The sequence below is a fragment of the Oenanthe melanoleuca genome, chromosome 2 (genome assembly GCF_029582105.1).
Source record: "Oenanthe melanoleuca isolate GR-GAL-2019-014 chromosome 2, OMel1.0, whole genome shotgun sequence".
In the NCBI taxonomy this organism is placed as follows: domain Eukaryota; kingdom Metazoa; phylum Chordata; class Aves; order Passeriformes; family Muscicapidae; genus Oenanthe; species Oenanthe melanoleuca.
Window position 1 is genome coordinate 144,641,493 of NC_079335.1, and position 22,831 is coordinate 144,664,323.

Genomic DNA, 22,831 nt, shown 5'->3' on the forward strand with positions numbered 1-22,831 from the left:
GAGGCCACTAAATGATCTATCTGAGATCTGCAGGGATATCACAGAGCCACAGAAATGCCTGGTTAGAAGTAGAGCAGAGCTCATCTAGTCCAACCTGCAATGTCCTATTGCCACACCAGGTTTATTTTCACCAAGCAAAGCCAGAGCTTCTTCAGCTCCATGCTTGAAATTCCTAGAAGTGCTTTGGATGAAGGAAATTATAAACTCCTAGTGAAGTTTTCAAAGCTACTCATGAGCCTAAAGACTCACACACACATATAACTGACCTAGCACAGAGAAATCAATTTTTTCCCTGAGATTTCAGGAGGTGAATTTTAGCTCAGGTGCACCAGAAGCTGAGTGCACCCACAGTTGATTTTCACCTGGTCCCAGAGCATCAGTGACTCATTCACATTTACTCCATTCATGCCTCTTTCTGTGCCTGCTCAGGGACTGGGAAAATGAGAATGGTGTTGGATAAAGAGCCTAGGAGAGATAAAGCACTGAAGTCAGACAGGAGACAGGCAGGTGTCCAACCACTCAAAGAAGTAATGAAAAAATAATCCCCCCATTCTCTCAAAGCCCTGTAATTGCAGGGAGTGTGCTCAGTGTGCTCACCTGTAATCCCAGGAACTCAGCCACAGGTTTGCAGCTGAGATCTAACAGAGAATCAGTAAAACAGGAATCCCTAGGAAAGACTTTGCACCTGTTTGCTGAAAAATCCAACTACTGATTAGCATAATTCTAGCTTCAGGAGAGCTTTGTACATATTCCCAGGATAAACTGAATCACACTGCTGTGGTGTCTGTGCTCTTCTGACACACTCACCTCACTGGGTCAGCTCAGAGATCCTTCTATCCCCACCCCAGCATTCACTGAAGGAATAAACCAAAGTGCTCATGGAGAATAAAACTGCTGTTATTACTGTTGCTGGATTTTTTTTTTCCCAGGAGAAACATGCTGTGAACACAGGAGAGATGAAGGGATTAAAAACAGATTAGGGTGAAAAAAATAAATCCAAACTGAGCATGGGTTTGTAGGTGGACAAGGATGACTTAACTGTGTGAAAAGATCTTTGTGAGGATCCTTTAGTTCTCCCTAAAAAGGAGTAAGAAGCAGCAAAACCCAGTGTTCCTACTGCTACAGCCACTCCCTGGAAGTGGTGATGCAGTGAACCACAACTGCACTTGGATTTATCCCTGTCCCTTTTGAGACAGGCTTGGAAACAGAAAGCAGACTCAAGTGGGAATACTTTCCCACACCTTCACACCAAACAAAAGCTTTCTGATTTTTGGGCTGCTAAGGAGAGTTCCTGAGTCACAGGCAGCTCTGGTGGAATGTGCATCTTCAGACATTATTTTGGTAATTAATGACATAAGGGTAAGGGAGTGAGTTTATACATGATAGAAGTTTGGATTAGATGGCCAAAATTAACCAAAATGTGAACCTATGGGATCCTTTCTTTACTCCAAAGTGTTCTCAATGAAGAATGAAAGGGGCTCTCTCTACAAAGGCCTTGCCAGCTGGTGATGGGGTCCCTGTCCCCACCCAGGCAGGAGCACCCCTGCCCAAATCCCTGCAACCCCACCCAGAATACCACCATCTACACCCTGAAAAGAAGAATAAGCCCTTCACAAAAAGACTTCCAAAATCAGGAGTCTCTCTCCCCTAGAGCTCCTGGAACAGAAAAAACTCCCACTAGGGAGGAACCTGTGAGGAGCTTTCTCTGTGCAAGGCCAGCACTGGGAAATCTCTCTGAAGAGCTCTGCTTCTCACTGTCCCCTTCATCCCCAGCCCTTTACTCTGCTGTCTGGCAAATCCCAGAAATCCATTTCCAGCACCCAAACTCCCATTTCCCACGCTGGTTCCCACACAGAGATTGGTGTTTTCAGTCGTTAAAGTGTGTTAAGATCAGCCCAGAAACAACAATCTTCGAAATTCTTCTGCTTCCAAACTCTGCATCAGCTGCTCCAGCTGCAGAGCAGGAATCAGTGTGGAGCCTGGAGATCCTGCAACAAGTTCTGACTGCTCATGATATACTTGGAAATACACAAATGCTGATGTTTCAGGGATTACTGGCATAATTCAGCAATTCCTACGTTAAATAAAAATTCTTAGAAATGAGAAAAAAGAGTCCCTAGGAAGTCACATCTAAGTTTAGTTAAAATGGTGATGATGCACTAGCAAAGTAATTTCCTATTTTCTGTGTTTGTCTCATTTCCACAACACATTTTGTGTTTTCCAAAGCTCTGTTTGCTCCCTGGCTGACTGAGGAGAATGCAGCTCCTCTGCATGAATTCTGTCACAGCATGGTCAGGGCTTTCCTACCACCAGGGGTTTGGGACAACACAACCAAACTGGGAAAGGCTCTTCCTTCTTCTGTTTTCCCAGGGAAAACTCACAATGATACTTGAGATTTATTTTTTTTTTAAATACTGAGTTTCTATTCCTATAATTTGCTTCAAAGCAATGCTTCTCCCAGCACAAGTCTCACATGGAGCAGTATCTGGCCCTCTGTTATTCCCAGCACTGCAGAGAAAGAAGTCAGCATAAAGCAATCTGAGTTTTATTGATTTTATGAATTTGTCCCAAGAGCTACCAATTATGAACTCCAAGAATAACATCTGAGGGGAATGAAAACCGCACTGAAAAAAAAAAAAAAAAAAAAAAGAAAATATCTACTAAAAATCCATTCCCCTTCAATTTCCATGGGAAACCTCATTTCTCATTGACTTCTCAAGCTGCTAAGAATGGCTGCTCTAATCTGGGTGTCAAGTCTGGATGTTGGGGTCCAAAACTGAGTAGGAGGTTCCCTTTCCCAGGACAGCAAACCTTGGCCAAAGCCTTGAATGACTGTCAGAGCCTGAGAATTTTGTTTGGACAAGGATGCAGCTTGAAGTTCTGCTCTTCCAAGCCACAGAAATTTACCATTCTATGAACAGCAAAGATACTTCTATATCATGACAGAGGGAAACCTAAAGAACCAAAATCTGACTGATTTATTGATGTAATTGTTCTGCAGAGCACGAGCATCAGGCAGGTCACAGCTGAGGTGGTACTGCCCCACTGTTCACACAGCTGGGAGTTCCTCTGTGAAGTGGGAGCACCTGGAGCACTGAGGGAAATCCAAGGGCTCCAGAGCATTCAGAGATCAGCTGGATGCAAAGGGCAGCAGAGCAGTGATGGACACAGTGTGTCCAGCACAAGCAATCCCTGCATCATGCAAGGGCAGCTTCTTGCTGCCTGCTCAGGCTCCTCTGATGGATTTATTTAACCCCTGAACGGCTGCACTGTGCTTTGCAAGGCTCCACATCCCCCACCTCAGCACACCTGCCTGGCAACCAAGCTCAGCACTGCCCTTCAGCTTTTCAGAGCAGCCCTGGGGAAGAGGCACCACCCAGCCCCAGGCAGTGACCTGCAACCCCCAGAGAGGAGGGGACACAGGGTCCCTCCCACAACATCCTTCCCCACCGTGTCCTTGTCCCTTCTCACCTCAGTGAGGCTCTTCTGCCGTGCAGCAGGAGGGGAGCAGAGCAGCCCAGCCCAGGGTCACCCTGCAGGTCACCCCTCCATCCCTCCCGCAGGTGACACTGGCTTTACCTGCGCTCTAAGTGACACCCTGTGGCTGGCAGGAGGAATGGCGGGTGGCCATTCCCTCAGTGACACTGTCCCCAGCTTTTGTGACAGCAAACAGAGGCTGGAACCCCCGAGGCACAGAGAGGCTCAGGGGTTGAGTGACTGGTGAGAACAGCCCCGCTCCACCTTTGGCTTCCACCTCTGGATGGAGGGATTGTCTGCATGGAAAATGGGCCATAAAGCACAACCAAACAAGAAATCCCTGGGTGGGATTTACCCTCTCATTTTGAAATGGTAAAATGAAGATCTGTAATATATTTAATTCTTTCCCTTCCCCATCTGCTCCTGAACCATTCCCTCTTCCTCCCCATGCTCCAGAAGCACACATTTTTTGCAAATATCATCTAATTCCAAACTGGTGGAAAGAAATGGACTTCAGTCCATCTGTTTGCCAGCTGGAAGTCTCTACCAGCTTAGACAACAGAGAGATGGATGGGGCAGGGGCCTTAGGGAAAGAAAGACTCAAAAGAAGCTCCAAAATAATGGAACCCTTTGTTTGCTGACCCTCCTGAAGGCCCAGGGTTAAAATCCCTCTCCAAGATGTGCCACTGCTCAGCTCTGACTGACTTTGGTGCAGAATGGCAGCTGTAGTTCCAGTTCTAGTAAAGTCTGGGTGAATTTTGCCTCAAAAGCCAAGCCTAAAGTGAAGAGAATCCAAATCAGGTACAAAAGGACCACAGCAAAGCCATCTCAAAACTTATTAGCAAAGAACAAAAGTACAAATCTGTGTTTAATTGGCTGGGGAAAAGGTCTTTGAATGTTGACTGAACTAACATTAACAATCTCCTCATTTTACTACATGCAATTAACTTGTGTCTTGGGCTCAATGAAGAAATCACATGTTTTATATGATGATAGTAGAGGGAGCAAGAAAAATGGATTCTTTTCATTCCTCCTTGTAAATATTTTTTCCAATGATTTTCTTCCAGACTGCAAAATCAGAACCATCTCCTACCACAAATTATGTTTCACAAAGGAAAGGGGAAAAAAGAAGAAAATCTTGGGAAACAAGTGAAGCCTCTCCCATCTATGCATGACTGAAATCCAGAGCCTCCCACTGTATTTGTGAAGATGTATTTGTGTTTCTCTTGCAAAAGCAGCAAGAGAAAATGAACAAAAATGGGTGAAATCTCAAACTGGACACAGAGCTGTTGGAGACAAGCTGACCTAATCAGCTGCAGATTTGATCTCCTCAGAGAGAACCTTTACGAGCTTAAAAATGATGTTTTATTTCCTCCCCCAGAATTCCAATTCTGGACCTTTTTTTTTTTCCACTGTCGAGTTTGTTTTATTTCTCATCAGTCTCCTTCCTTTAACTTTCATGTACTCTTGATTTCCTAGCTGAAAATACTGTGCTTTACCCCCCAGCATGGCTGATACATGGGTACTGCAGGGCTGCAGACTTTTTTTAACAACAACAAAAAAAAGTCTTCCTCTAGTGACCCCTTAACTAAAATTGGCTATAAAACAATTTTATCCTAAATCCCCTGCCATAAAACAGTGGGATGAAAGACTTCAGGACATTTAACAAGGTTACAGAAGAGAGATGAGGTGAGAGTAGTTTTAAGGTTTCATAGTAATTTTATGAGTCTGGAAACACACATGCATGCCCATGATGGGCATTTTATTTCTTCCAACAATGATGAAAAGCCACCAGAACTTCAGGGGTCTCTGTCATTCACAGCAGGACTGTGCTTTCAAAACTGTGGCCTTTAGAAATCAAGCCAGAAAAACCTCTGGGGAACAAGTAAGTCATGTGAATGTGATCAACAGAAGTGGTCAAGACACTAAAATACATGAGATACAACACAAGTGAAAATGTTAATTGAGCCTCTGGGCCAGCCACTTATAGAAGTGCACATTTCTGTAATTATCAGGACAGGGCTTGCCTGCAAAACATGAACAAGACTCTGAGACCAAGGATTTCCTAGCAAGACTCATGTTTTATATGCAGGCTGGAGCCACATCTCCAGAACTTTGAACAATAATTAATCAGAAGGAAAAGCAGCAAAGGTTAGATCTCCATAAAAGAAAGGGGTTTTAACCTATGAAAATTAGCTCTTTTAAAAATTGAATCATCCCTTTAAACGCTTTCGAAAGAGGGAAAATGCAAACCAGAAGAGCTATTAATTCACTTCTTCACCCTTCCCCCAGCATACAAATGATTATTTCTCTGTGTTCAAGGTGACATAGCCATGAACTGCAGGCATTTTTTCTCCCAGTGTGGAGCAAGCCCTGCTGAAGGTCCAGGTGAGATCCATGTGCCAGTGGCTCCATCCCCCATGCCCATCACACGAACATCAGCCCTGTTGCTAAGCCACCAACAGTCTCCAAAGCTTTCTCACCAGGCAGCTGCTTGTAGGGCCAAGGAAAGGTGGTGCACACCTCCTCAGAACAAGGAGGAGCCCAGTCCCCATCAGGCAGGGTTAGCAGTGACTGTGTGCCTGTTTCCAGCTGCACAGTCCCTGGAGAAGATGAGGAGGATGCTTTTTGTGATATCCAAACCACTCCTGTGAAGTGGCTATTTCAGTCAAAGAGCTTCTACACTGAGATACAGAGAGGGGTTTGCAGGCAGGGAGTGCAGCTACAGAGACCTTTTGTTCCTGTTGATCACAGAAGCAGTTTGATCTCAATCCCCAGCTGTGGGATCAGCTCAGCACAACCCACACCCAGGGATGAATTCAGCTGCCTGAACACAGGCACAGGATCATTTGTCACTGAGCATCTGCAATACCTGTGTGACCTGGGAGATAAAACACAAACCTACAGCAAGGCTGGGCCCTCTGAAACAGGAAAAAAATACCCCTGGGCTTATCAAACAGCACTCTCACTACCGCAGGGGCTGCTGAGCTGAGCTCTTCATTTAGGCTGAGCTCAGTAACCCCCTAGGCTTCACTCCTTCTGTCAATTAGAGCCCCACTGACATGTATTAGAGCTTAAATACTTCCCTTAGCTGTTGATACTACTTGGAAATAGCCAGATTTGTGCATTAATCTGAAAGACCTCCTAAATGCCTCCAGCTCCTGCCTGCAGCCCAGAGCAAAGTGAGCAGCCAGGTGTCACCACAGAACACCTCCTGCCACAGCAGGTGTTTAGACAAATCAGCTGAGGCTACACAAGTCAACACTTTTTGTCCATCAGTGAACTCTGGATTTTCCCCTTGCACAGGGAAATCTGTAGGGGAAGTGTTAATGCAGGCATACTTTAGCCTGTAACATGCTCCAAGTGCTTGAATGGCTGCTTTTTAGCAAGCAGCAAAACCAGACTCATTACAGTCCATTTGCTGAATTAATCAAGCTTCAGGATATCCTAATAAGTGAATTAATCTGTTTCCCAAAACAAGACTAAAAGCTTCACACTGTCAAAGCATAAACACATCTAGAGGGCAGCAATGATATTGTCATTTTCTTGCTAAATATAGAACCTGAGCAGAGACAAGTGCACAGTCACACACTGCACCAACACAGACTTTTTTTTTTCCCTGTTTCTTTTAATTTTTTCCCTCCCCTTGAGAATAATACATAAAAATTGCAAGTTTGTAAGTGGATGGCATAATTTTCAGATCCTTGGTCAAAGAGCATTTTGCCAACATTCACAAATCACACTGCAGGGTAACCAGAGCGTGATCTGTCAACATGATTTTATTTCCCAAAGAAAGAGGGAGAAAATAACCCCCAATGTATCACCAAAATAACAAAATGTCAGGGATAAAAAGTCCTCACAGACTGACAGACTTTGTTTTACGAGTGCAGCTGAAACTTATCTGAGTCACTCAGCAATTCCCAGGAGACCCAGAGAAACACAGACCCAGGCACAGAATCACCACGGGAATTTCTTGCAGTTAGGATGGAAATATTTTACCCAGTTTTTTCTAGTGTGGCAAACAGGAGGGGAGTTTTTAAAGCACAAGTTCTTTTTCCTAGGGGTTTGTTGTTTTTTTTTTTGCCTCAAAAGCTTTTTCATTGAATTTGCTGGCATTGGTATGGTTTGATGGCATTCCCCATTTGAGTTAGAGTGAACATCAAAGCTTGAGAGGTGACAGGATGGACACAAAGCAGGGGAGGTGCATCCAAAGCCTTTGATGAGCTGATCTGTGGAGGAACCTACCTGTCTGTTTTTGTCTTGAATTCCATCCCCTACATGCACAGAGAATACAGTGAGGTGCAGAAATATCCCCATGAGTACCAAAATGTGGCCATGGATCAGTGTCTTGAGCTTCTCTGAGTTTTTCATAGTTTGGGCACTTCCCAGTCTGGATTTGCCAATGTTTATAATGTAAAAGCTTTCCTTGACAGGGAATGATACTGGGTTCATTCCCTCCAGCTGATGAGCTGCTTTTTCAAAATTGGTGGGAAATTGGAACCTTTGAAAGCCTGATTTCTAAAACTGAGAAAGAAATCACTGAAACGGATCCAAAATTTTTACAGGCTTTCAAATGAGAAATATACTCACAGATCCAGAAAATATACTCACACATGTACAAAATATACTCACAGATGCACAAAATCAGTGCAAAGAAAAGCTGCAGCTCCTAAAAGGTACATGAACATGGGATAGCTGATAGTATAATAAAGGCTGAGTTACAAAGCAGAGCTGGATAAGTTCTTAGTAGAAGAAAGGCAGTGCAATGTGGTTTTTCTAAATTGGTCTGATTTCGCTCTCAAAAAAGCAAAAAAATCAGTATAATATAACAAACCATCATTTCTCCATCTGCCTCATCAAAATGCAAAACAAAATAGAAGAAAACTACATGTCCTAGGCAGAAATCTTAAGTTGATTCAAGCCATCTCCTATCAGACCTTCATTTTGAGCTGTATTATTATTCACCTCTGAGATTTGCAAGATCCATTTCCCATTCTTTAATCAGTTGTCTGTGCTCATTTTATCATCTGCATGGGGAACACAGCTGAGGTTTTCAGCACAATGAGCCTCATCACAAATGAGGCAGCCCACAAACCAACCTGGTGAAATCATGCAAGTGGTCAGAACGTGTCAGTGTTTTGTTTTCCCAAGTTCTGGACATGTTCTGCATGCAGTAATTATATTTTTCAAATGCCAAAAGAGATTGCACCTGTGTATTCAAACCTTAACCTGCTGTCCCTACTGCTTTCTCAAGGTTTAATTACTTAAGTATTATTTCCCAAGGAGCTACTGATTCCAAAAGTTGAGCAACTTTTGTTACAATCCTTCCCTCTGTTTTCTGCACTACAACTTGGAGGAACCACACACATGGAAATGTCTAAGATCAACTGGAGATAGCTAGTCACATTTTTTTGAAAGGAGAAAAATATCCATTTCCTCAGAAAAGAATGCTTCAGCATTTCAATAACATATTTCCATCAGTCTTTAATTTAATCAACATGCCATTCTTTTAAGAGCAGAGAATTCAAGAAAAATTATTAGCACTGCAATAGAAGCATCAGCCACCACTGAGAAGGAGAGGAGCAGGGAAGAACTTTAAATCAGGGCATTGATGAACTGGTGAAAGCATCAGAGTTTACGAAAACCAAACTGGGGTATTCAATTTTTTTTTTTTCTTCCATACATAGGAAAAACATTTAAATTCTTTCCAGTGTGTTCTGCACTGCCCTTATTTCTCAGAAATTTTCTTCTGGTCTCAGCTGAGATTTGTCCAAGTCATGAACCACCTGCTGTAATCAAAGCCAGCATCACCCAGCCCAACCCAGGTGCCCTCCTGCTGTATTGCAAGGACCCAGGTCTGAGATTAGAGGGCTTAAGAGGATTTTGCTGTTCTCTGAGACAACCTTTTACTCTGCTCAAAGCCTGGGGTGAAGGAAGCTCGTCCCTAAGAACAAATCTGGCAGGGGACTTTGTTTCACAGAGCCAGCACAACAAACTTTTGGGCAGTTATCTGACCATGACACCTAGAGCTGGGGAAAGAATGAATTCACTTTCTACAAGTTTAAAAATACAATCTAAAATATCAGGGTCACTCTTTTACAGGACCTAAGGAGAATGCTGGCCCCACAAAATTAACACTACCTGCAAATGAGACCACCAACACCCAAGCAACAGCTCAGAGTGAAACATGGAATGAAATTATCTCTACAGCCAAAACCACTGAAAAAAATGAGTGACAAACAAGGGGATGTGCATATTTGGAAGTAATATGTTTAAAAACTCTGAATGAAAGATCCAAAGGGTATAGACAGATAAGGAAAAGGAAATGAGTGCCTGGGTCCCACAGCCTGAATAATAAATTTGTAGTGAGTCATCATGATTGTTTACCTCAAAGAATAAAGAATCCAGGAGATTTCTAAGGAGCCCCCAGACTCCCTTGCTTTGAGCATTATTTGCCTCCCAATTTCCTCCCCTGTCTCCTGTGCAGAGCTGATGCAGCTCCAGCCTCAGCAGCCAGTCCCTGATGAAGTTACTAAAACAGATTCCAGCCCTCAGCCTTCTTTCTGTTTGTCAGATACAACTCCCAGCACGGTTTGCTCACCCTGCCAGCCTGGAAAAGGGACTGTCCTTTCAAAACACAGTTCTTAGGTGTTAGGACTAAGCATTTCATGAGCCAAAGGCTGTCTAATTACCCAGGTGGCTGAAGCACTGCTACAAAGACACTGAGCTGTAAGTAGCTCACATGCACAGACACACAAAGCACAACAAACCCTCCTCAGACTGCAGAGGATATTTTCTGCCCGGATCTCCCTAAATGTACTTCAGCAAAGAGGAAACAGTGTCCACAAGTCTGCGCTTTTGAGAAATCTGCATCATTCCAGGCAAGAATTTTGAACATACAGCCTGGAATGTGGAGGAAATGTTGATTCCCAAGCAAACAATTATTTCCCCCTTTTATTATTTTTTTTTTCTTTAATGGAAATATATTTTGGGTGTGCCCAGGCGCCTTCTGAACACGAGATCTGCGGGAGAAGAAAGGAGTTTGTACTCACTCGTGGTGTTGTATTTGATCCCATTGAAGAACTCCGGGCAGGGTCTCTCCACGAGCTCCCCCGCAGAGGTTCTGGGCCAGCAGGTCCCGATCTGGTCCGTGGTGGCATTGCAGTACGGACCTGGTTAGGAAACGAGACAGAAAGGGAGAAAGGAGCAGGTGAGAAAGCACAGAAGCCACGCACTTTGCATCACAAAACGAACCGAATCTCAGCGCTTCTAAAGCTTCTCCCGAGCTCTGCTCCAGGTAACAATTCCTACCATCAAAGCCCAGGAAAGGGATAGAGGAACTCTCTAAAAAAGTCTCGTGTATACGATCCAGGAGGCTGCAGTTCACATCAAATTCTTCTAAGATGAACTGAGAGATGGTCACATCCATTATTCCCTCTGGGACCGCAGGACCGGATCGGGCTCCTTCACCCCTTTCTAGCTGGCTGTGTTATTTTGGTCCCCTCTTCTTTTCCCCTTTCTGGAGCGCGGGGAGCATCGGGCAGCCCGCAGCCCGGTGTGTGCGAGGCTCCGCCGCTCGCAGCGCGCTGCCAACTTGGCTGGGAGTGCGTCTGAGCCAGCTCAGCCCTGCGAGCTCTCCTTCCCTTTAAATCCAGCGGCTCGGGAGCCAATGGGATGGGGCTGAGCCGGCTGCGGGGCTCAGGCTCCCCGGGGTCCCTGGGCTCGCAGCTCGGATGCCGCCTCACTTTGCCACAGCGCTGTGCTGCTGCATCTCCCTCCCTCCCTCTCCCTCCCCCTGACACGGAGCCACAGTTTTATTGTTAGCTCCGGGGATGAGCACTTTTGCAAAAATACTCGCTGCGAATCAAAGCCAGGGAGAACAGGAAAAGCCATCAGAGGAGTAGAACTCCTCGGTTTTTTTTTTAATGGAGCAAAGCAATTCCTGCCTTTGCTGATGGAACTGAGGATGAGCAGGGATGCTGGGGTGGGGGGGAAGGAGGGACCCGGTCCAGGAGCTGCAGTGCTGGATGCTGTGCAGGCCTTGAGAAAGAGGAGAAATAATAAAAGCAGGGATGAAGGAGATGATCACAGAATCACAGGTCGTCTGGGTTGGTTAAAGGTCACCTCATTCCAACACCCTGCCCTGGGCAGGGACACCTCCCAATAGACCAGGTTGCTTCAAGCCCCATCCAGCCTGGTCTGGAATAAAAAATTCTGGAATAATGACCCACAGAAAAGGCAGAGTGAGGAGAGTAGGGAAGGGCTGGGAGCCCAGCCTGGGAGAAGGCAGCAAAGGAACTCATCTTTCAGCCATACACAGATGGGATGGGTGGACATAGAGAAGGGCAAGGCACGGAGAGCTCTGAAGCAAAGGATGGATCACTCAGGGGACAAGGAAGAAAAGAAATGCCCCTCTCATTTTCCACTGGCAGAAGAGAGCAAGGTTTCAGAAAAGAACGAGCACCCAGACTGACCAGGAGGAACCTCTAAAAAGAAAACCCTGGTGCTGGGAGAGAGGAAAGAGCAAAAGGCTTGACAAACTGAGGTCAGGGTGCGACAGCATGAGAATGGTCTGGTGAAGGGGAAGGAGAAGTTTGGAAGGAGCTACTCAGAAGGCTGGTTATCTTTGGGAAATCAAAGCTCAGCAGAGTGGCAACTGGGTGAAGGTCTGCACTCTGGGACATGATGGAGAGCAGCTCAGACCTGAGCAGCCTTTCTGACCTGCTACACCAGGCTATGAGGAAATCCCTACAAAAATACTGCTAAGGAGGATCATTTATGATCACAGATTCAGAAGAATTTTGGGAGGCAAACAGAGAACTGACTTGTTAGGGAGTAGACAAAGATCAGTAGATATGGAAGTGGCAGAAAGGAATGCAGAAACAGAAGGGAAAGAAGATTTGACAGAAAGAAATGGATCCCAAAATGAAATATTTACAGTCTGTTCATGGCTTTAGATCAGACAAGGTGCTTACACCTACAAGGAGCTCAAGGCAGGACTTCCTATAACATTTGTCTCCTACCCTGCAAAGGCCTGGACTTGCCTTTTATTCATATTTAAGATTGAAGGGCTTTATTCTTTTTAAGGACCAAAAGAATTGTGGCATCCAAAGAAAGGAAAAAGAAAAAATAACTGGGTTAGAACAACAAATAAATTAACAACATGCACTGAGGAGAGAACTAGCCAGGATGCTATTTTGCCATCTGGGAATCTGAAGATTTTTTAACATTTTCAGATTGCAGTGGCAGAGAGGGGAGGAGTGCCACTGTGGTTTTGGGATAAGTATTTTTATTTGAAATATGTGAAAACCCACGAGAATAACAAGTGTACTGACTCTCTAGACACTGTGATATTCTGAGGCAAGTGAATGCATCTCTCTGCTTCTCTCTTTGGAGCCTTGATCTCCTTCCCAAATGAATGCTCCCAAAACTCCAGCCCTTCTCAGAAATCTCAATTACAACAAATTAACCCTTGTCAACACCAACAGATCTTTGTCCCATGCACATTTAACCTCAGAAAGCAGGTGAGAAATTTTTTTTAGATTCACTCATGTAACATGACCACCACTCAGCTACTGGTTGGCTTTGAGGAGAAAACCCTTTGTCTTGAACTTCAAGAGTGAGGGATAAAAGTGCTGTAAACCCTCTTTTCTCCTTCCTGACAGTGCAGTTGAGCTCATTAAATTCCTTTTTGTTCCTCAGGCTGAGCCTCTCAGGGGTGGCTTTGAGACCTTCTCCCAGGACAGCATCTGGAGGTGCCCAGGGGCCACTCCCACACAGGCAGGACTGAGCAGTCAGCAGGACACTGGTCCAGGATCTTGTAAGATTATTTTTTTTCTGCTTCTGCTGCCTCTCTGCAGGAGAAAAATAACATAGCCTGGCCAAAAGTCTTCATTTCTCACCTACTGTCTGCCCTTTCTTTTTTCTCACACTGTTTGTTCAGCACACTGGAATCAAAATCCTGGTTGGAGGCTTTGGGCACTGGAGTTTCCTGAATTTTTTGAGGAATGCATCACTTAATAAATTACAAAAAACGAATGACAGTTTCAAAGAAAAGTAACTACTTTAAAATTTGGTAAGTGTTTCACGTTCCTAAATGCTGCCTGTGTTTTCCAGCACAAACTCTTGAAGATTTTTCAAATGGTTCAAATATTACAGAGTAGAACACTAAGCTGGATTTCATTTCAATTCTGTTCTTTGTAGTGGTTAACACCTGAAACAACAGCCCTGAATTAAACTAAATATTTTTTCAGGATCAGGAGAATGATTTCTTCATTTAAGTGAGAAGAGCTAGAAAATCTTCAATCTAAACTGATTTCCATCTTCTGAATACAAACTTTGGAAAATCAGAAGCAATATGTATTGTACAATCCTGCTGTGTTCCATAGGATATAATAATAATAATAATAATAATAATAATAATAATAATAATAATAATACACTGCAAAAATAAATATAGAGGGGATGAATGCTGAGGATTAAGTCTGAATGAAGAAACTAATTTATTGTTCCTCAGTCCACAAATCAACACCATTATTTAATAATCCCAGTTCTACTGTAACCTCTGCTGAAAATCCACTTTTGCAGCTATCCCTGGGTACAGTTAACCACTTCACCAGCTTCCCTCTGACTGGATCTAGTGAAATCCTGACTCTGTCCCTGGACTCATTTGATGTGAAAATGTTGCTCTTTATGCAAGAAGCAAATTCAATTATCTGAAAGACTGACAGAAATCCTGCAGCTGCTGACACTGCTGCTTCTCTGCCGGTGCCATGGTGCACATGACACAAATCAGACCCTTCCAGGCAGCAGACATCTGCCTTAGAAATTCCTCAGCATGCCAAGAAAGCTGGGATTTGGTTCTTGGCAGGCAGAAAAACTTCAAAGTGGGCTCATTCCTGTGTACTGCTGTTCACTGGTTGGTTGGGTGCATGTGCAAGGTTCTGGAAGGGAACAGGACAGAGAAATAAACCTGTCCACACACACAGAGCTCAGTAAGACCCTTTAAAGAGGACTTATTAAAAGGTCACCTACAGTTCTTCTGGGAAAGGAACGAGCTCTGCTCATAAATGGCAATGGAAACCTCTGTTTGTCAGCCCTCACACCACTCTTACACAGCTGCTTTCTTAATCTGCAGCCCACTCCAAGCCACAGCTGATGGGATTAGCCAGAACACAGCCTTCACTTTGCCCCACTAATAATGAGTAGCAAGGATGAGCTGTGATTATCCAGCAGCATCAAAACTCATCTCTAGGCACACTCAGGCAGTCCCTGTAAGTGTTTGGAGAGGATGCAAGGAGCTCCAGAACCACCTGACTTCTCATCAGACACTCAATCTACACAAAACCAAGAATTCCTGTGCATTTCAAGACCCAGGATGATTATTGAGAGGAGGAAAAAAAACCAAAAAGAAGAAGAACACACGTTCTTCTCCTCATTTCCCTTCTTCAGAGCAAGAAAAGTCACTGTATTCAGCCTCCCACTCCAGTGCCAGTTTTATCACTCCTGTTCTCTCTCTGTCAATGTGAAGAGCTCCTGCTCTCCAGGCGCAGCAGCCACCTCTGTTCTGCTTTGTAACAAGCTTGGCAATGCACAGCATCTATTAATCTGGTGACACCAATGTCCTCTGCACCTCAGTGCCTTTTGGCTTTCAGGAATTCACCTCAGCAGTGTGGAGGTATCACACTGAGCCACAGTCCCAGTGCTGGCTCTTCATCCTAACCCAGGTGTGTAAATCCACATCCAGACCCTCCATCTAATGTATAAACTGGTAAACTCAGCCAGGGAGCTCTTACTTCTGAGGCTGGAGGGTTTCAAATGACACAATACATTTTTTCTTATCTCATTTTCCTCTCTGAAAAGTGTCCCCCAGTAATCCTGTGTTATTGCAATGCATCAAACTTTCAAGTTACTGGGATTATTCACCTTGGTAAGAAATGCAACACTTTGAGGAAGGTACAAATTTACCAAAGTGGCTCCTGGACATCAAACCTCATGGCCCTCCTTCTCAAGCTGCACTGCAAAACTGCTCTGACTGCACTTCTCAAATGCAGTGGCAACATGACCATGATCTGGGAGAATATTTATTTTTGTATTCCACATGTGCAAATGCAATTTTCAGAGTGGGAGCACTTTCAGACCACAGGGAGCAAGGTAATTCAAGCAGCAAGAGATTGAGGACAGCTTAAAGATCTCCACAGACAGCTCTAGAACTGCCATGGATATGGCACATATGGCTGAATTCTCTGCCACCCCACACAATGGCTCCTCACAATGAATTCCACTTTCCTACAGGAGCAGGCTGCTGAAGAAAACCATTTCTCAAACTGAGAACTACACTTTTAATCAAAATCTGGTCCCTTCTGCATCTACTTGGGACATACACTGAAAGTTCAGAATCAAAAATGTGGAGAGGAAGATCAAACATAGATACACAGAAATCTTTGTTTCAGGTGATCAACTCATTTGTTAGAAACAGGAGACATGCTTTATTGGTAGAAATGAAGTATGACTCCACTGAGCAAAGATAAAATTAATAAATGCAGGTCTGTGGTGGTGAATCTTTGCAGCTTCATTGATGCTTGAAAATATTTACTGGGGGTGTAAAAAGATCCAACAGCATAAATAATAAATGGCTACAAGCCATTTATTATTTATGCTGTTGAATCAATGTATTTTGATATAATATCAATATATTTCTTTTGGCACATTAATACACTTGTCATTCTCTACAGCTATAAAACCTGTGTGAGTGAATCATGCTACATGAGACAAATGATGAGACATTGCAGGGAGATTACAAGAACACAAAACACACAAAAGAACCAACCTTGACACACCAATAAACTGCCAGAGTTATTTTTCTTGAAATGAGTTGTTGTGGATGAATGTGCAGGGCATCATCTACTGCATAAGAGCACAGGGACATTCCAGAATAACTCTGTTTTTATACACAGTCAAATTCAGAGCCAGTACTTCACAGACACACAAGAACACAAAGGAATCCACCTGATATATTTATCTATGCCTGGTGCTCTGTTTACAGCATAAGCACAAAAACCAGCAAAGATAAAAGGGAGTTAAAACCCATCTGAACAAATGATGACCATGAGGAGCTGTGTCATTAGTGCCACTCTTTCTGTTATGTGCAATGGGACCACTGCCAAAAAGGATGTAAAGATTCAGGGGTCTTGTCCTGTTCTCCTCCTCACAACACATCAGCCACGAAATTCCTTGTGGCTTAATTCAGGATATACCAAATTTTTGCCCTCCCTGTCTCCCATTCTGCTTTGCTGGGCTGCCTTTCAGTGCATGCTGGGAAGATCTGAGTACTCTTCCCATGCATCATAGGCTGGAAGGAAGTACAGAAATAAAAGACACCAAAATGTTCAGCAGTCTGTCCCTCATTTCCTCTGCAAACTCAGGAACTGCATGGTGCCTGATTCTGAGCAGGTAGCTCAGAAAGCAAAAAGAGAGAGAAATAACACATGATCATGCTGCTCAGTATCCCAGCTCTAAAAATGACCCAAATCAGAAGCCACCAACAAAACCAGCCTGCTCCACATTGCCATGATCTCATCATCAGGGCTTCCTAAGCAACTTCAACAGCTGGCACACATGGTAGCTACAATGTCGTGACTCCCAGTTTTAAACCATCCAACTCATATTTGAATATTTTGGGGTTTTTTTTGAGGAGCACCATTAGTCTGGCTTTGGGACCCTGGGCCAGTGGCTTTTGTACTCCCTTGGGCCCAAACCAAGTGGAAAACTGAGGACTTGTAACAGATTGAAGCACTGCAGAGTGCTCAAGCTCTCAAGACTGCTCTGCCTCCCTGCTTTCCATGAGTTATCAAAGCTTGCCATTTATCAGCAAGAAGGATTTAAACTCTGATTCCACTGCCCAAAAGTGTGTAGGCTGCAAGATCTGAGGTACCCCAGCATATCTGGAATAGCCACATGAAGCTGGCAGAGAAACCCAGGACCTTGGGAAGATCCATCCCTTCTGAAGCAGCAGCCCCAGGGCAAACATTTTGTCCTCAGGCATCTCAACTGTTCTGAGACAGCTGTGGATACCAGACTGGGCAAAACCTGGGCCTGTCATAAAAGGGAATAATCCCATCAGCAGCATGTCACAGGCAGTCTTTCACCATTATTACTTAGGCTTTATGTAGTAGATTTTTATTCCTTGGGTTACTTAATTTAAATAATTCATCAATGTGGGAAACCTCCTAAAACTCAAAGAGTAGCACAAGCAGTAGCCTTGTAGGGCAACTGAAGTTTTCCTGACAATTTTCTCCCCTTGGTTGAACTGTTATGTTTATAACATATCTCAGAGAGAAGACAGATTTTGGACACATCTCTTATGATGTCCCCAGTGTAAATGTTTCCAGAGATGCCAAGTAACTGAGGTGTGCAACCAACAGAAAAAAATAAGAAATTTTGCAATGAGATTCACCTGGTGAGATTGACTTTGTCCTCAGTTCTAACCAAAACCCTGAGTAGATCTTTGCTGTCTGCAAGAGGAACCAACTTGGATTGATGTAAATGTCTGAATTAATCAGATTAATCCCATTCCAGATGCCCTGAACAAAGATCAAACTGTTTGCTGAGCTCTTCCCCACTGGCTCACCTGGTCTCCCTGGAGAGTTTGGCAGCTGCAATCCCATAACTTTGGGCCTATCATTTCATGGGAGAGCAAACAAAAACACTTGAAATTAAACACATCAGGAATAACTATGAGAAGAAAAATGTCCTGTTAGGACAGGACTATCACAATGCCAGCAGCATTATGTTTAGAGATTCCATGTCTTAGATTTAGTGGAATTGTTTACCAGAGGAAATCAATACAACACAAACACTGTATAATAGATTTGCATCTCTCTGCCAGCCACTACTCAGCAAACACCAGAGAAAATGCCTGGAAATGAAGTGGCAGGAATCATGAGCAGAATACTGACTTTGGTGGTTCTCAAACACATCATTTTCACCAGACAGTGAGGAGGATCCAATCACACCAGACACCAGCTGGAATGATCAGGCATGAAAATGGATTATCATAATATTATTATGGCTATGATAACTGAGGAAAAATAATGTAATAATTGCCTGATCTGTGATCCTCAAACTGCTACTGCACACATTTGCAGCCCCAGAAGAACAGAGAAGATGTCAGGACATTAATTCTGTGGCAACAGCTTGTGCCTGTGTCTGGAATCAGTGACCTCACATAATTCTGGATACCTCCTGGGATAAAAAATCCCTCTCCAGATCTCCTCCCCAGCTTGGCTCACTACCCTTTGTTGTTTTTACCACCAGGGCCAGTATTTTTGATTCTGCAGCTCAGGGTGCTCCAGGTCTTAGGCTGAGAGCTCCTTACAGGCAGAAGAATTCATCTCACCTCGTTCCAGCCACCTCAAATTTGGGTGTCTAGACTAAATCAGGTTCTCTGACAGTCTCCAGGGAAATGGACACTTTCAGAGAATGATGATTCATTTAATTTGGAGACAAATATCATCTTCAAATTTACAACTCTTGGATATTCTCCTTAGTAGGATGTTATTCACCTCAAGATACATTTGTCCTTTGGAAAGAGCTCTCACCTGCCAACACATCACATATCTGAGATGGGTATTGGAGTTATACTCACATACCAGACAGAAACTGAAAACTAAAATTTTATGCTGCTTTGAAATGCACACATATTTGTTTAAATACTATGTTTTAATCTGAATTTTAATGATCTCATATAAAACTTACAGAATCCTGTTATTTTACATCATACATTCCGAGTCGCCTCTAAATTGCCTGTGTCCATTTTATGGCTAAGAACTTTCACAGTAAGAATAAACCTTGGAAAACAGTTTAAAACCTCAAAACCCAAGTTGGTTTTCTGTTCTTATCAAGACTTTGGATATGCAGATCTCAATCTAGAACTGGTTCCATCAGCATTGGGTACAATGGATTTTTACATAAGCTGAGGATCAACTCACAAGAATTCAAAGCAAAACAGCTGAAAACTGAAATAAGCACCAACATTGAAAAATATTTATTTCAGCCTAGATGTAAAATATGGTTTAATGTCATCAAGTAGCTGATAAAGGGATAGAGATTTTAATAACAGGTGTAGCAACAAATTAATCCTGGGAAGTGTGGCACTCCCAATCTGCTTGACAGCACAGCTGGGTTTCTTTCCCCAGGATGTGTTAATGTGTTTTTTATTTGGAAAACTGCACGTCTCACCCCAATGAACATTAAAGAATGAGTTTGGGGAAAACACATAATATTCTGATTCAACATTTTGCCACTCACATGCTCTCACAAATTGCAAAGGCAAGATAACAACATCTTATTGCTAAGCAAGTGATGCTTCTCTTCTGGATTCATCAAATCTCCTTGTTAACCTTCCCAAATCTCCTGCCACCCCTCAGAGTGCCCATCCATGATGTTGCTCACTGCCAGTTATCATAAGCAGATGTCAAAATCTGTGATTGATGCCTGGAAGAAAGAATATTTTTCAGCATTTCTTCCCTTCCCCTGTTAATAAGATCATCAGAATCATCCTTTACAGCAATGTTTCAGGCAGCAAGGATCTTGTCATCACGGCTTTACCTCTGGGGGCTACAAAATGAAGAAATAATTATTATTAATTTTCTTTCAAAGAGATTTTTTTGGCAGTTATTGTGTTCTGAGTACAAAGAATTACCTTTATGAGGACCAAGTTCTTTTAATTCTCAATTCCTGTAAAGTTATTAAGTATATAAGCTGTCAGTTTATCCTTAAAGTTTATCCTCTTCACTCAAATAGCAAAGGAATACACACATATTATTTCACTCACAGGTGCTGTGGAATTCCTCTGGATCAATGGGTCAATGTAAGCAGGGTATAAGTCATCCTTAGCAGGGCTGGAAGTTCCTACCTCTGAAATATGCAGCAGATTTTTCTGTCCCTGGTTTCTAGGCTGGTCTGGCTCTCTGCCAGGGCTCATCCCTTTCCCTCGGCCACTGGAGGGCTCTCCTAATTCTTCATTACTGCAAAGGAAACGTCTGATTGAGGACAGAAACACTGCAAAGAAAACCTGCTGGTAGTTACCTGAATGCAAAATCAGCAGCTATCCAAACAGGAGGAGTTCACTGGTTCATCCAGAGACCCACATCTGGAAAAAGATGCATTTTACTGTCCTGCCTTTGGCAGCAAACAGCATTGCTACAGTAAGAGATGAATTTCCCTGAAGAGAAAACTTCTTTTCCCACAAGTTTATTCATTGCACACGAGCTGATGGGTTTAAGATGGCCAGCAATGTTTGCCTTCATCACCCACTCCTCCCCACGCTGCATCATTTCACTCCCAAACCACTGCACAGCCCAATTCCTTTTTCAGCTAGGTGTGATTTCAGCCCTCTGCCAGCTCATTTCTAACTTATTTCCCACCCCAGTACCAATTTCCTGCTGGTTCCATTTGCTCTTGATGGATCAGTCATCTTATCCTTTTCATATTAGTGCTGTTCCTGTGGAAAGAGGGGATTGTTTAAGGTTTTCCATTCCCCTGGGGGAAGAGGGATGCTCTGCCCACACTGCTGTACCTGCAGACTACTGCCAAATGACAAATGACAATTTCTGACTCTTTCTTTTTGCCTTGTTACTTTTTGGTCAAAAGGGCTGAGTTAATTAAATCTGAATTGTTCTGTGGAAACAGAAGGATTTTTTCTATCTTTTCTTAAGGCCATACTGAATACCAGAATAAAAGACAAGTAGCTTTGATCACCCCAGAGTAATAATTTGGGATGACCTTTCCCTTGTGAGGAAGCAGAGCCAGCTCTAGAGCCCTGTGTCACTCAGTTTTGCCCTACGCCTCTGTCACTCACAGCTCACCCAAACTCTTGGGCATATCCTGAGCTAAAATCAGGGAGGAATGTGGATTTTGCCATTATCCTGGTATGGCTCCTCTGACTTACCTTGAATATTTTTAATTCTAAGTGAGATACAAGCCAGCCAGCCCATCAGGCATGGCAGAAAATACTTCATTTTCCATGAATTAGAAGTAGCTATGAATAAAGAGACCTGGCTGTGGTCATTTTATCCCAAATCCTTTGAGACAGTCTAATACAGATAGAAAAAAATACCAATGATAATGGACAAATAGATTTTCTTGGCCTCTGTTACTCTGCTTCTGTCTTTGAATATAAAATTAGCTAGAGTTCAGCTGAAACATCCTAGGGGTCATTTAAATTACACCTTAATTATTTAGTCTGAATTGTACTGGATTTTTAGCTTTCCTGGTGACAGAAAATGCAGACAGAAGAACAAAGTTGTAAAATTTTGAGCAGGAATTTACATTGCTTTCCTAGATTTTTTTGAAATCTGCAGCCTCCCAAATGAAATAAATGGTTGGGATCCTTACATTTTAGATCTTGATTAAGTGTTCAGGGCCAGGTTGGACCTGTTGGAAACCTGTTCCAACACTTGCAATTTCCCAGAAGTGGAGTCTGAGGTGTCTGACTTAACTGTGGTTGTCTACATTATTTATATTTAACTTGTTAAAGCTGAATTCTTTCTCCACCTCTATTTTTCATTTTAGGTATTTTGATTTCTGTATATAGACTTTTATATACATTATTATTACTATTTTTTTTTATAGCATTGGAACTAGATGAACTTTAAAGTTCTTTGCAATCCATTCTATGATTATTAACAAAGGTTATTTCTCCAACACAGTCTTGTGCATTTAACATTAAAATTCTGCTCTCCACAGAAATCAATAGCTGAGTGTTCCCTCACACCAAGAAAGCCACGATTTCATTTAAAATAAGTGATATTTTATGGAGATGAAAGAACAGCCCAATTTACCCCCTCCAGATAAAAAAACCCCATCATCTCCTTATAAGAAACTTCTTATATAAGAATAAGCAATTTATGCTTTTTAGAAGAAAACACCACCCCTCTTCAGCAGAATTATACTTTTTTTTATGGATTATGCTCCCTGAAAGTCTTTCCTAAAGGAAAAACTTGCAGAAAATATAAACTAAGCAGTCCATAAAAAGTTGATAGATGGGCACTGCTCGTGCCAGCTCTCCTCTGAGTTGCAGCTGATGTGGCTGGGATCATTTGTCTCAGTTTATGGTCTGCAGAGGAGCTGTCAGGGCAGAGAACTCTCCATGTTCCCTTAAAAGTCAAGAGGGATCCACTCTGTGAAGTCAAAGGACTCTCTGGGATGATTTCTGCCACCATAAAGGAAGCACTTGAATTGGATCAGATAAATTGTCTTCTAAAAGTGTCTCCTTCTCACCATTAACAACAAAGACAACCTGGGCTGACCTGCTCCCTGGGACATGTCTGTGCTACAAATGTCTGAACTGAGA

The 22,831-nt window shown here is 43.1% G+C and overlaps 1 protein-coding gene across 2 annotated transcripts in view; it reads right to left on the bottom strand.

Moving 5' to 3' along the window:
* The window catches only part of CRHR2 (corticotropin releasing hormone receptor 2), a 132,208-nt gene that overhangs the window by 81,471 nt on the left and 27,906 nt on the right, over nucleotides 1-22,831 (bottom strand). Inside the window, exons 1-2 of one of the 2 annotated variants that reach the window (XM_056485585.1) lie at nucleotides 10,789-11,255; nucleotides 10,530-10,649 (exon numbers count right to left, since the gene is read on the bottom strand). In XM_056485585.1, coding sequence (XP_056341560.1) covers nucleotides 10,530-10,649; nucleotides 10,789-10,906 — 238 coding nt within the window. In that variant the 5' untranslated portion in view covers nucleotides 10,907-11,255. Of the gene's footprint in view, nucleotides 1-10,529; nucleotides 10,650-10,788; nucleotides 11,256-22,831 lie in introns of those variants that run through there. The other variant, XM_056485584.1, reaches the window with a different exon arrangement.